The 14,788-nt window shown below is 38.7% G+C and overlaps 1 protein-coding gene across 1 annotated transcript; it reads right to left on the reverse strand.

The window, feature by feature from the left end:
- Positions 1 to 577: 577 nt before the first annotated feature.
- Positions 578 to 8,253, reverse strand: LOC310734990 (acyl-CoA desaturase 1-like). The gene is made up of 7 exons (XM_083557543.1): positions 8,102 to 8,253; positions 7,615 to 7,846; positions 6,579 to 6,709; positions 3,328 to 3,533; positions 2,046 to 2,278; positions 1,640 to 1,843; positions 578 to 842 (listed from the first exon to the last, which is right to left on the reverse strand). Exons 2-6 carry the CDS (start codon positions 7,820 to 7,822, stop codon positions 1,644 to 1,646), a joined length of 978 nt encoding a protein of 325 aa, XP_083413669.1. The 5' UTR covers positions 7,823 to 7,846; positions 8,102 to 8,253; the 3' UTR covers positions 578 to 842; positions 1,640 to 1,643.
- Between the last annotated feature and the right edge of the window lie 6,535 nt (positions 8,254 to 14,788).

Consider the following 14,788-nt stretch of genomic DNA (forward strand, 5'->3'; position numbering starts at 1 on the left):
GTTGTGATTAAAAATGAATTTTCACTTGAGTTTATTTTTTATAACTGAGTAAAGAAAGGGTATCATGAATAAATGTGTCTTGCGTTGAACAATGCATTGTATCATGTCTTCTGTCTGTATACATCTGGGAACTGAGGAGAGCAGTTGGTGAAGTTTTTAGAGAGGAATGTTGTACCATATGCGTCTGATACAGGATTCTAACTGCTGTAAAATCCTGGGTTTCCTTTGTGGTCCTTTGCCTGCAGGCAGTCCAGTTTAGCTACTACTAGGTCATGCTATTGTAATAGATGCAGTTAACATTGTCCTACTTAAACTTCCCTGAAAAAATGCATTTGTTGCTTTAAAACCTGTATATAGAGTTCAGCATTCATGGAGCCTTTCCAGATGTACAAGCGGCTTTTAAAGAAATTTAAAATTTTAGCAGAACAGTTTTTCACTTTGCCTCAGTACATTTTAAACAAGCTTTGTCCCAGAGAGAACAGTGGCGTTTCTGGATAAATATACGTGTGTGTGTGTGTGTGTGTGTGTGTGTATGTGTGTGTTGGGGGAGAGATTAAACAGTTTCAGTGCTGCAGGATTTTACTGTTTAATTCACTTTTATTGACTGTGCAGAAATCCCCCCTCACCCCCAACCACACCCACACACACACACACACACGCACACACACTCTCTCCCTTCAACCCCCAACACACACACAATTCAGCTAATTTTAATGTACAAAACATGTTATTCAGCAAGGGGGAATTTAAAGCTTCTGATTTGATTCTCTTTTCCCCTGGTACAGCGTGACTACGCCAGGTCTTATCTTCATCCAGAGATGATCAGAGGAACATCACTGCAACTGAGACACCCATACAATAAAACACACACACACACACACACACACACACACACACACACACACACACACACACTTACTACACAGTAGTAGTTCACTGAAAGTGGGGGAAAGTCATGTTTATTAATAATTAATGTTAGCAATAATGTAGGCAGCTGACATTAGTGATAGGAGTGATAAATATAACTCCAAAAACACACAGAGCATATAAATCCAAATCTAACTAACTAAGACTAACAGTTATCTCATTATACAGCTGAGCAATTAAGAGTTAAGGGCCTTAATCAAGGGCCCAGCAGTGGCAGCTTGGTGATGCTGGGATTTGAACCCATGATCTGATCAGAAGTCAAACATCTTATCCACTGAGCTACCACATTCATTTTGACCTTTGAATGAGTTTTGCTATATAAAAGTATTTACAATAAATCAACATGTGACAGTACAGAAATATTCACTACTTAAATAGTCTTGAGTCCTGAACTCAAAAACCATTCTGAGCTTCACACCCAGTATTAATGACGGAGCTACAGTAGGGGCAAAGTGAAGGTGAAATTTAATCTAAAGCCTTTTTAATGATGAATCAATCAAGTAGGCTTTAAAGGTATTCAAACAATATACAGTGCAGTACACAGTGAAAGCAAACTTTTTCCCAGGACGAGGTTCTCCATCAGACAAAATTAATCAACAAAAGAAACATCGAACTAAACAGAACTATGTAGTACTATGACAATTATTTGGCATTTTACAATGTAGTCGAATCACATTGTATTTATAATGACATTTAAATTAGAAGTAATTACCACATTATCCGTTCCTGTGGCTCCCGTCCCCGGTGCGTTTGGCACGAGCCATGACAAGTTCAGTGGGGACACGGCGGCGGTCTTTAGCCAAACCCACCACATGCATGAGGTCGATGAAGCAGGTGGTAAGGTTCAGCTTACAGCCAAACTCACTGGTGGCGTAATCATACGGGAAGGTGTGATGGTAATTATGAAATCCTTCACCTGAAAAACGAATCAGTGTTTATTTATGCTAATCTAAAAACAAAAAAGATTCAAACAAAGTCATGATTGATAAGTGATCAAGAAGCGGCTATGAAGGGCGTATGAGCAGCGGCTATAGAGCGCGTATGAGCAGCGACTATAGAGCATAATTCTGCAGTAAGTTGTACATTAACAGTGTATTCATAATGAAAGTAAACCACACCAATGGCACTGAAGGTGACAAAACGGTTCTCCCGTGGGTTGATGTTCGCATCGTATGGCCGGTTTCCCCACATGTGGGCAGCACTGTTCACTAACCAGGTGGCATTTAGCACCAGCGTGTACCTGAGGAGTCCAGGTACAAAAAAGGCAATCCACAGAGACTCCTCCCACAGGAACCATGGCAGCATCGCTGGGACCAGGAAGCACATCACTAGTACAGACTCTTTATAGTACCTGAAACGACATACAGAGAGCATTACATTTTATCCCTTTATCCCATTCTGGATCAGTTTGAGGAGTCAAATAACAAGTGCAAAAGCACCTGTGTGTCTTTAGTGAATGAAATTGACAAATTGTCCTGATTTTGTAAAGAGGAAATGCACAAGTGTATGAGATTAGAAATGTGTAAAAGTCCGTTGGAGATCACAAGCTCATTATTTATGTGAGGCTTTGAAGGCTACAGTTGTTATGTTTAAATGCATTATTATCTATTCGTAGGCAAATATTATGATGTTTATATGAATGTTAACAGTCAGCATGAGCAAATTAAGGCTCATTTACAAATAATTTGTTGACAGTAAGACATTTGACCTTAACAGTCACAGTAGCTTGAAAAAGGTTTGCCCATTTTAAACAAATTTCACCTAAAGATTGAACAGTAATTAAAAGAGTGCGCTGCTCCTTGTGGATGGGTAGTGAACTGCATGTGTCAGTTTGAAGAGGTGATTTATTTCCTGCGTTGCGTGTACATGCTGACTTCTGCTGGACAGTATATTTTCAGTTGGTGCCTTATATTACATGCATTATTTACTATATTATACACTTACATGACTACATGATTAAAATGATGGATAATGTCAGCTAGCTTCCAAATGGTGACACAATCAGTTATAACTCAAAGCTCTAAAATTGTTTACCAACAGCATGTGAACATTTTTATAGCTGCAATTGAGCCCTTTACATCCTAATGAAATAACACAGTACTTTGTAATTGTGTATAACTTTTACACTTTTCTGTAAGATCTCGCACGTGTGCTCCTGAGGTAAACAAGTATTTATTGCCAGTACAGGACTTATAAAGACTTTTCTTCACCAATATGGGTGGGAAAGAAGCAGAACACTGACCAGTCAGCTTTATCTTCTCCATCTTCTGACATCAAACTTTTTACTGAGTAGAATCTGCTTCCATGTTTATCCAAGATGACTCACATTCAAAAAAGCTTTGAGACCAAACTATAGGAGTAACTTACGCCATATGTCTCACATATAGTCATTAGTTGTACCTTTTCTGGAACATGACAACTCTGTCATTCTTCAGGTCACTGAGGTCCAGTTTTTGTCCATCCTTGATGACATTGGGGTGTTTCCTCACTAGCAGCCAGCCAATGTGAGAGAAGAAGAATCCACGAGAGGCGTTATGGGGATCTGAGTCTGTCTCTGAAAACTTATGGTGGACACGGTGGTCTCGGGACCACTCGTAAATATCATTCTGATTAACACACAAAAGAAAATTACATTATACATAAACCTTTGAATTTACATTTCTATCAAACATATTAATGAGTTAAACAGTGTCATTTTCGAGGAAATCTTTAGAAGTTGACTCCAAATGTACTCAGATGTAAATAGGAGGTAGACATTGCTTCCTTTATCTCACATGTCAGGACCAATTTGGTCAGAACAGCAGGGTGCTGAAGTAATAATCCTGAACTCTCTCTCTGTCATCCCACTACTCTCTCTCTCTCTCTCTCTCTCTCTCTCTCTCTCTCTCTCTCTCTCTCTCTCTCTTTCTCTCATGCTCCTGAGGTACCAGTGATATGTGTTCCTGTATGTTTCTTCTCTTTGCATCTGTCTGATTCATCTCAATGTATCAGACAGAGGGAACTCCAGAGGGAACTCCATCCGTACAGCTGGAGATGTTCCACATCAACAGCCTAAAGATCCATGAAGTTACTGAGCAACTGAAGAATTTTGAGGATGGATTCAGACTGTAATTAATATCAACAGTCTGCTACAATGTGCTCAGGACCAGAGTTTGCATTTAATCACCGTCACTGCACACTTTAACAATGACATGATAAATATTTTTCTTCTAATTGCGCCATTTTCAGCACATCAACATGTTTCTTGTCACTGTGCAGCTTTTTTAATCCACTGGTGGATCATCTCCTGTCTCTCTCAAACCACAGACGTAGACTAGTTTCTGAAGCTCACAATGAGCAGGCAGAAGGCAGTAAGAGGTCTGGGGTTAACGTGGATGAGACAGAGGGAGTCATTGATGAGAACAGGACTGAGAACAGATACATTCCTGATTATCATCATCATTTCTCTGCTTGTGTTCTATATGGTCGATCTTTATCCTGCATACATTCATTAGAAAACAACATTTAAAATAAAAATCCACCATGATTCACACACTTAACCCTCTTGAGTCAACAAAAAAAATAGTGAGTTTTGGGGCATTTTTTCCTCATAACGCCGAAACATACTTAAATTACTCTGTCTTTTATTTGTATGCACTCATAAAAACAACAGAACGCTGTGCTTTTGTAAAATAAAGAAAACAGACAGGGGGCACTCTTTGCTGTTTCTGTCATCTCTCTTCACAGATATGTAAATAAAACAACCTGAACCTCAGTGAATATTTGCCTTAGAGACTAAATAAATATATGTATAGAAAACTCGAAATGTCTTTTTTTAAATAAACCAACACAATTCACATAATGAGTTAAAAGAGGTACAGTTTTTCTGATATCATCTCATTAACAGTCCGTGTGGAAACATAGCACAGATTCCGTTTGGTGTCCTGATAATTTATGTAATTTAAACCACCATAATTACTTTGAAACATTGACAAGAATATTTTGTTATCATGCTCTATTTTACTAGATCTTAGTGCTGCGTTCGACACTATAGACCATAACTTTCTCCTGAATCGCTTACAGAATTACATCGGCATTCAGGGACAGGCATTAAACTGGTTTAAATCCTACCTGTCTGATCGTTTTGAATGGAGGACCCATTTTTTTTACAATATACCTGCTTCCCTTGGGAAATATCATTAGAAGACATGGGATCAAATCCCACTGTTATGCTGATGATACCCAGCTATATAGCTCATCAAAACCAGGCCATACAGCTTAATTGGCTCTGATAACTGAGTGTGTTAAAGAATTAAAAGACTGAATGACTCATAACTTTCTACTATTAAATTCTGAAAAGGCTCCAGCATTTCAACCTGCATTTAGACGGATGTTCTGTAACCACTAGCTCAACAGTAAAAGTTATTTTACACACCAACTTGTCTTTCAAAAATCATATCAACCATGTTACAAAACAGCTTCTTCCACCTTAGAAATATTTCTAAGCTAAGAAATATGTTATCTATATCTGATGCAGAGAAGCTCGTCCATGCGTTTATGACCTCTAGAATAGACTACTGTAATGCATTACTAGGTGGATGTCCTGCATCATTAATAAACAAGCTTCAGTTAGTTCAGAATGCAGCAGCAAGAGTTCTTGCAAGGTCAAGAAAATATCACCATATAACCCCAATCTTCTCGTCCCTACACTGGCTTCCTGTTAAGTTTTAAATCCACTACAAATCAACTACTGCTACTTACCTACACAACACTAAATGGTTTGGCTCCCATGTATCTCCAGTCTTCTAACACGCTACAATCCGTCACGCTCCCTGAGATCTCAAAACTCTGGGCTTCTAGTAGTTCCTAGAATAGCAAAGTCCACTAAAGGTGGTAGAACATTCTCACATTTAGCTCCTAAACTCTGGAATAGTCTTCCTGACAGTGTTCGGGGTTCAGATACACTCTCCCAGTTTAAGTGCAGATTAAAGACGTATGTTTTTAGCGAGTTCTACACATCACACACATCACATCATAACCTTGTGCTCCAGAACATCTGATCACATCACATTATCAACTTGTGCTGTTAATATCATGAACAGCAGCTACGCTAATTCCTCTCCACTGCTTCTCTTTCTCTCCCCATCCCGAGGCTTCCTGAGGTTGCTCCAGCTCCAGTCACGTCCCACCTCATGAAGATTGTGGACCTTTAAAGAAGTAGATGCCGACCCCGCAAACATCCTGAATCATCTAGAGACGTACCAGCTCCATCTGGATTCCACTTCATGTGGAGTTTGGACATTAGACCTCTTTTGAGTGTTTAAAGGCTCCTCTAAACCTCATAACATCTAAGAGAGTTTTTCCTTCACCACAGTCTCCATGGCTGCTCATCAGGGATAAATACACATGAGTGAAGGATGAGTGGACTTTTGCCACCTCTGGATCCCTTTGGGGGATAAACTTATAATTATAAGGAACAAACTTATAGACACTAAACTTCCACATCATTTTATACAACTTTATAACCTCCTCATCTCTGTAAAGCTGCTTTGGGACATTGTTAAAGTAGCAAATAAACTACAAATAAAATGGAACTGAATTTTGTTGAATTTATGTTCATTATGATTTTCATTGTGTGTGTGTGTGTGTGTGTGTGTGTGTGTATTAGTTACCTGGAAGGCCATGGAGTTTGCAACAGCGAGAAAGATTCGTAAAGGCAGAGAGGCTTTATATGATCTGTGACTCCACAATCTGTGTGCTCCTGCAGTTATACCCAGTGCACTAAACACAAAGCAAAACACAGCTACACACACACACACACACACACACACACACACACACACCAGTAAGATGCATTTTATTGAGCAAACTACAGAAATAATACAACTAACTTAAACTACATGCACAAAAGTATGTGCACCCCTAACTTTCACACCCATGTTTTTTTCAAGTGATTTATCTTTATGTCAAGATCTTGTGATCTCTATGTCCAACTCTCTGATCTCACCCTTGGTCACTGCATGCAACCTTGGGGGTAACTATGATCTAACAACATTCCCTCTCTTCTTACATCACTAATCTAATGTGCTTGTTTTGATTTAACTTTTACAACATTGGGAGACTTTGTCCTTTTCTGTCCACACGCCACTGAGGTGCTTGTTCAGTCCCTCATCATCTCAAGACTGGACGACTACAACTGGCTCCTGAAGGTTTGTCTCTGAAACTTAAATGAGCACCTCTACTTTATAAGATTAAGTGTTTTTAGTCTGTGTCCTAATGAACTTGTATCATAAATTAGGTATTATATATGATATATAGAATGTACTTCGAAGCATTTTTGTAAGTCACGCCAGATAAAATGCCAGAAGTCATGAATATAATTGGTTCTGACTTTGTGGTAAGAGATTGAGGAAGATCCTAAAATTCCTGGAGATTCTGTAGCTGCCTTTACAAGAGTATCTGGACTATCACAGTGATATTTTAAAAAGACATTTACACTGATACCACTGATCCAACAACAACAACAACAACAATAATAATAATGATGATAATAATAATAATAATAATAATAATAATAATAATGGGGCAGCTCTGAAAACCCTGTACACCTGCCCATGTTCTACAGGTGGATTAGGTGATAAGATTGTAATGTATTGCAAAAGTGTGGATTGACGTGTGAAAAAAAACTCCATAAATATATGAACTCACTCCACAGCAGTGTGTATGCAGAAGCAGAAGGGATGAGGAAAAGGGCGTACACAGCCGAAGCGTGAAGGACACTCATCAGCACCACGTTTCTCCACACAAACACCATTGGAACATCTGTACGCTGTGGGTGTGTGGGCGTTTGTTTGAGATCACACTCATCTTCCAGGACGGTAGAACCTCGGAGTGTTCCTGCACAGGTATCATCCATCTCTGTCAGCTCCACACGTCACAACTGCAGACACCACAATGTTCTGCACATTACAACAATCAGGAGAACATCCAGGAAATCCAGCTCAGGACTGAACTTCTGTTCCAACAACAGCCCGAGCTTGTGTTTAAAATATACAATATAGTGTAAATAAAACATCTTTAAATATCTTTTGATCAATATTGACGGAATAGATTCAATCTTTTAGTACATTATTCAGTGGGATGAGAAACTGTAATAAACTCAGAACTTCCGGTTTATAAAGGAGTGTTTACTCACCTGATGAGTCGCAAAGAAACGCGGATTTCAGCGCAAAAGAAAAAGAAACGCGAGAAGCGCGATGAATGAGTGCAGAGCGCGTGAGTGCGTGCGGAGTTTTAAATATCTTGTTGTTGTGCTCGTAGGACGCGCTCTGATTGGTCAGTAAGATTGATGCCACCCGGTTTTGCGCTTTTGATTGGCTAATATTCATCTGCTGTTCAGGCGGCTTCCTTCTTACTCATATCACTTTTTATTCATGCATTCATGTTCCAGGGTGGAGAATTATGGAGACACATATTTAAAACAATATAAACATAAAAATAAACATAAAAACATCACATATCACACCATGAATCAAATGATAACCGACGCTGTTGCAAGAAAAAAAAAAAAGTTATAATGACGCAGATTCAAATCTAATCTGATATTTAACCCTATAGTGCACATTCCTGCCACATAAACATAGAATTTATTATTATTATAATTATATAACACATTTTATTTCTCACTAGTTAGGGTTGTCTCTAGATTTTAGTATATAAACAAATATTCTTTGCTCTTCCTGTGTATGAAAGTGAATCTACACTTTTTTTTTACTCTTGTTAAAGTGCTTGGAAATGTAAATAAAAATGTTTTACTCTCATGTACAGTCAGGTCCATAAATATTTGGACTTAGATAAAGTGATTGTTTATTTAACTGTCTACCTGATCATGGTTGAAATGAAATAATGAGTATTAACATCAAAAATAATATTTAAGAATTACATGGTTTAAAATGTTATTTGGCCATAAGTATTTTGTTCCTCTATTTTTTCACTAAATCACAAAAGAATTATGTCAGGAAGCAAATGATCATGATCTGAAGTACTTCATCTTCTAGGGTGCCCATGTATGGTTGCCATTGGAACTGCTTTTGACGTGTTGCTACTGCTGATACATGCAGGATGAATTCTGAAGGTGTCAGATAATAACAGGGATAAAGGATACAAGTGCCAAAACTCTCATCTTTTTTAGCATAATGCATAGTCTCAGACAATCCAGAGCCAGATAAATCGAAATGAAATGTAATGAAATGAAATACACTTTGTCCCCAAAAGGGAAATTTGTGTTGGAATCAAGGTGTTCACAATAACATGCTGAGTCAGCTAAACCAACTGCCTGCTACCTGCCTGCTATAACTCAGATTCACTATATATTCACTAACTGTGTATGTGACATTCAAATATATTTTACTTGTGTAGCACGTTTAACAATGGACATTGTCCCAAAGCAGATTTACAGAAATAAATAGTTTATATTTATAAATCAGTCTCTCTAAGTTAATCCTTATTTAGCGAGCCAGTGGTGACAGTGACTAGGAAAAACTCATTGAGAAGGAAAAACCTTGAGAGGAAACCAGACTCAATACCTGATCCATATCTAGGGTGACACTGAACAGCAATTCAGTTCAGTTCTATCTATCTATCTATCTATCTATCTATCTATCTATCTATCTATCTATCTATCTATCTATCTATCTATCTATCTATCTATCTATCTATCTATCTATCTATCTATCTACAGTGAGGAAAATAAGTGTTTAAACACCGTGCTATTTTGCAAGTTCTCCCACTTAGAAATCATGGAGGGGTCTGAAATTGTCATCGTAGGTGCATGTCCACTGTGAGAGACATAATCTAAAAAAAAAATCCAGAAATCACAATATATGATTTTTAAACTATTTATTTGTATGATACAGCTGCAAATAAGTATTTGAACACCTGTCTATCAGTTAGAATTCTGACCCTCAAAGACCTGTTAGTCTGCCTTTAAAATGTCCACCTCCACTACATTTATTATCCTAAATTACATGCACCTGTTTGAGGTCGTTAGCTGCATAAAGACACCTGTCCACCCCATACAATCAGTAAGAATCCAACTACTAACATGGCCAAGACCAAAGAGCTGTCCAAAGACACTAGAGACAAAATTGTACACCTCCACAAGGCTGGAAAAGGCTACGGGGAAATTGCCAAGCAGCTTGGTGAAAAAAGGTCCACTGTTGGAGCAATCATTAGAAAGTGGAAGAAGCTAAACATGACTGTCAATCGCCCTCGGACTGGGGCTCCATGCAAGATCTCACCTCGTGGGGTCTCAATGATCCTAAGGAAGGTGAGAAATCAGCCCAGAACTACACGGGAGGAGCTGGTCAATGACCTGAAAAGAGCTGGGACCACCGTTTCCAAGGTTACTGTTGGTAATACACTAAGACGTCATGGTTTGAAATCATACATGGTACGGAAGGTTCCCCTGCTTAAACCAGCACATGTCCAGGCACGTCTTAAGTTTGCCAATGACCATTTGGATGATCCAGAGGAGTCATGGGCGAAAGTCATGTGGTCAGATGAGACCAAAATAGAACTTTTGGGTCATAATTCCACTAAACGTGTTTGGAGGAAGAAGAATGATGAGTACCATCCCAAGAACACCATCCCTACTGTGAAGCATGGGGGTGGTAGCATCATGCTTTGGGGGTGTTTTTCTGCACATGGGACAGGGCGACTGCACTGTATTAAGGAGAGGATGACCGGGGCCATGTATTGCGAGATTTTGGGGAACAACCTCCTTCCCTCAGTTAGAGCATTGAAGATGGGTCGAGGCTGGGTCTCCCAACATGACAATGACCTGAAGCACACAGCCAGGATAACCAAGGAGTGGCTCTGTAAGAAGCATATCAAGGTTCTGGCGTGGCCTAGCCAGTCTCCAGACCTAAACCCAATAGAGAATCTTTGGAGGGAGCTCAAACTCCGTGTTTCTCAGCGACAGGCCAGAAACCTGACTGATCTAGAGAAGATCTGTGTGGAGGAGTGGGCCAAAATCCCTCCTGCAGTGTGTGCAAACCTGGTGAAGAACTACAGGAAACGTTTGACCTCTGTAATTGCAAACAAAGGCTACTGTACCAAATATTAACATTGACTTTCTCAGGTGTTCAAATACTTATTTGCAGCTGTATCATACAAATAAATAGTTAAAAAATCATACATTGTGATTTTCGGGTTTTTTTTTTTTTTAGATTATGTCTCTCACAGTGGACATGCACCTACGATGACAATTTCAGACCCTCCATGATTTCTAAGTGGGAGAACTTGCAAAATAGCAGTGTGTTCAAATACTTATTTTCCTCACTCTATCTATCTATCTATCTATCTATCTATCTATCTATCTATCTATCTATCTATCTATCTATCTATCTATCTATCTATCTATCTATCTATCTATCTATCTATCTAGGGTTATACGCACAGTATCTCACAAATGTAAAGGCACCCCTCACATTTCAGCATCCATTTTAGTATCTTCTAAAGGGACAATAATAAAGAAATGAAGCGTGGATATATTTTAGATGTGCAGTTTGTGTAGCAGTACAGATGTACTGTCGTACAGTCAATAATGTCTAAATAACTGGTTCTAATGTTCTATTTACCATGTTCATGTTCTTGTCTGCTTGTCTGAACCATACAAATGTTTTGTATTAGAGCAGTTACAATTTGTGCTTTGAGTCGATTTTCTCATACTGACCACTGGATGTTCAACATGGACCTCATGGTAAAGACTCTCTAAAGATTGAGAATTAGAATTGTTTCTCTCCACAAAGATGCACCTGTGGGCCTCGAGCGGAAGGTGGAGACGCTCCATGTGTGTAATATCCAGCAGCTGTGTAATGTTATTATGGAGGAGTAAAAGAGGATCCCAGCAACAACCTGTGCAGCTCTGGTGAATGCGCACCCAGTAGAATTAAAGCAGTGTTGGATAATGATGTGCTCAACCACAATTATTAACACTTTGGACACAGTTTTGAAATGTTCAATTAGGGTGTACTCACTTTTGTTGCCAGTTATTTAGACAGAAATGGCTGTATGTTAAGTTATTTTCAGAGAACAGTAAATCTGTACTGCTGAACAAACTGCACACTGACTCCTCTAAAATATCTCCAAGTTTTATTTCTATACTATTGTCTCTTCAGAAGATACTAAAATGAATGCTGAAATTTAAGGGGTGTATTTACTTTTGAGAGATACTGTATATATACTATTAAAACTATTATCCAAATCCATCATCATGGTTCTTGAGTTTTACCCTCCACATTAACCTCATGGATATTTAGACTGTTTGTGTGGACCAATCATCAGCTGTACTGAGAGGTAATAATAATAATAATAATAATAATAATAATAATAAATAATATTTTTATATAATAAATATTATGTTTGATTTATATACCTCCTTTCCTGAGCTTAAGTTCCACAATAAGGAACAATATAAGACAATCACATCTTGTCAAGCATTGGGATATGGACATTTGCCCATACCAACCCAAATGCCAATGCAGTTGGGTGTAGCATTTGTATTAAAGTGTACAAACAAATCACGTCCTTATTAAAGAACACATATCATATAGACGGTTTAGAAACTATAAGCAATACAAACTTGTAAACGCAATTAACAGTACATGGAATAAATACACATTATTATTAATTTTAATATTGGGAAAATAAATAGGTCAGACAGATAATAGAGACAGACAGACAGACATGTTCTTTTAAGTATCTTTCATAATATTTAGGGACACTGTGCAATATGATCAGAGTGCAAATAACGAAACACAGGACTTGCTATGACAACATATCTAAATGGGAGTCTGACAGTTACAGTTCATGAACTTTGCTATGTAAATATGATCATAGCTTCTGTGCTAACTTTGGTTGTACAGCTGACAGAGGCTGAGATTAAGTTCTTTAATTAGGTGTTTGTTAACTGACAATTTACATGATTTGGGTACATAACCAAAGCTAATGTAAGAATTTATTATTTTTGGAACAGGTTCCAGTTTTCTGGAATAAATTTGCTCTTGAATAGGAATACAACTTACAATTATAAGGAACAAACTAAGAGGAACTGAACTTATACACAACTTTGTAAATGTAATTTTTTACTGTACTTAAGTTTTTTTTTCACGTATCTGTTCTTTACGGAAGTGTTTACGTTTTGATTTTTATTGTAATCACTACATTTCCAAATCAAATATTTAGACTCAAATACATTTAGTGAAATCAGTCTGTTTTATTAATAAGGATAAAAACGTAACTGGTGAAACACTCAGCGAGTCACAAATCAGGATCGAGCGCACGCTCTGTTTTACACGTGTTCTGATCGGCGCTTGGTGTATCTACTGATCACCAACATACAGTTCAGCATCAGTTCAACATCAAGCAGAACATTTAGAGAGGAATCTATGAAGAACTAACTCCAGACTTATTTACACAATTTTTTAAGTAGTTGAAAAGAAGGTTTTGTGCTCATGATAAGTGTAACAGAAATCAGTGTTTTACTCATCAATATTATTCTATTAACCCACGACTGTACTTTTCTGCATAACGCCAACATCTTCATCAAGTATGCAGATGACACCACTTAGTCTCCTGAGAAAGAACGAGTCTGCTCTGCCCTTTTTTATAAATTGCCTCAGTATTGTCTGTCCAGTTCAGTTTGCTGTTCAGATTAACACCAGGTATTAGTAAGAGTCCACTCTCACAATCTCCTTTCCCTGAATGTTTACTGGTAGTAATGATGAAGTGTGTTTGTGACTATGGAAATCCACCACCAGTTCTTTGGTTTTCCCCGCGTTTATCTCAAATCAAATCAAATCAAATTTTATTTGTCACATACACATACATACAGGGTACGACAGGCAGTAAAATGCTCTTTACGACGGTCTGGCATGAGGGAATAGTATGGGGAGAAAAATAGAACAAAGAAAAAGAAGGCACATAAATAAAGAATAAAAACTATATAAAATAAAATAAGAATATATAAAGCTGTAGCCTCGAAACGGGCGTAAAAGGTGATTATCCGTGATTGTTCTTAGTTCCTGCCACAGGCTCCTAGAGCCCGATGAATCCCACAACCGCTTCCGTAACATGTTGACGTCATTAGAGCTGCGCCTGAACATGTCCCAGTCTGCGTCATCCAAAGCGGCCACCGATTGGTCAGTCCAGCACGCAACCTCCCTCTGAACCGGAGCTTCCGGTTTCAGCCTTTGTTTGTAAACAGGCATGAGGAAGATGGCGGCATGGTCCGATTTCCCAAACGGTGGATGTGATTGTGCCTTGTAGCTGTTTTTTTATTTGTGTGTAACAGTGGTCCAGTGTCCTTTCGCTCTTGGTGGGGCAGGTGATGTGCTGATGAAAGTTCAGTAGTGTGCGCTTGAGGTTGACACTGTTCTCCCACCACAATGAGCGCAGCGTCCCGATGCTGTATTTGGTGAAGTGTTATTGTCTCTTGTAAGTCCCATACTGCAGTGTCTGTGTCTGCTTGAGGTGGAATATAAACAGCACTGACTATGACTGAGCTGAATTCCCGAGGTAGATAAGAAAATTAGGTGTGTTATGTGTAGGCTGTGAGCTGATAGCAGTGCAGAGAGAGATGGGACTGGAGCAGCTTGCTGTGGTAGCAGAGAAGGGGACTTGCAGCAGGGGGGACTGGGTGGGGGCAGAAAAGGGGAGCTGATCAATCTGTTAAAGAATAGATTAAGATCATTCACCCACTTCTGGTCACCCTCAGCCTGAGAGCTGGTCTCCTTATTACCAGTGATGGTTTTCAGCCCCTTCCACACACCGCTAAAGTTGTTCTGCTGCAGCTGATCCTTCATCTTCCTCCTGTAGCATG

This window comes from Silurus aristotelis (assembly GCF_946808225.1).
Source record: "Silurus aristotelis genome assembly, chromosome: 12".
NCBI lineage: Eukaryota > Metazoa > Chordata > Actinopteri > Siluriformes > Siluridae > Silurus > Silurus aristotelis.

Excerpts from the sequence above, each read along its gene's own strand:
- LOC310734990 (XM_083557543.1), bottom strand. The coding sequence starts at position 7,822 with ATGGATGATACCTGTGCAGGAACACTCCGAGGTTCTACCGTCCTGGAA. Across the intron at positions 2,279-3,327 it reads GTTGTCATGTTCCAGAAAAG|GTACTATAAAGAGTCTGTAC; the intron begins GTACAACTAATG and ends ATGTCGTTTCAG. Across the intron at positions 1,844-2,045 it reads TGTCACCTTCAGTGCCATTG|GTGAAGGATTTCATAATTAC; the intron begins GTGTGGTTTACT and ends TTCGTTTTTCAG.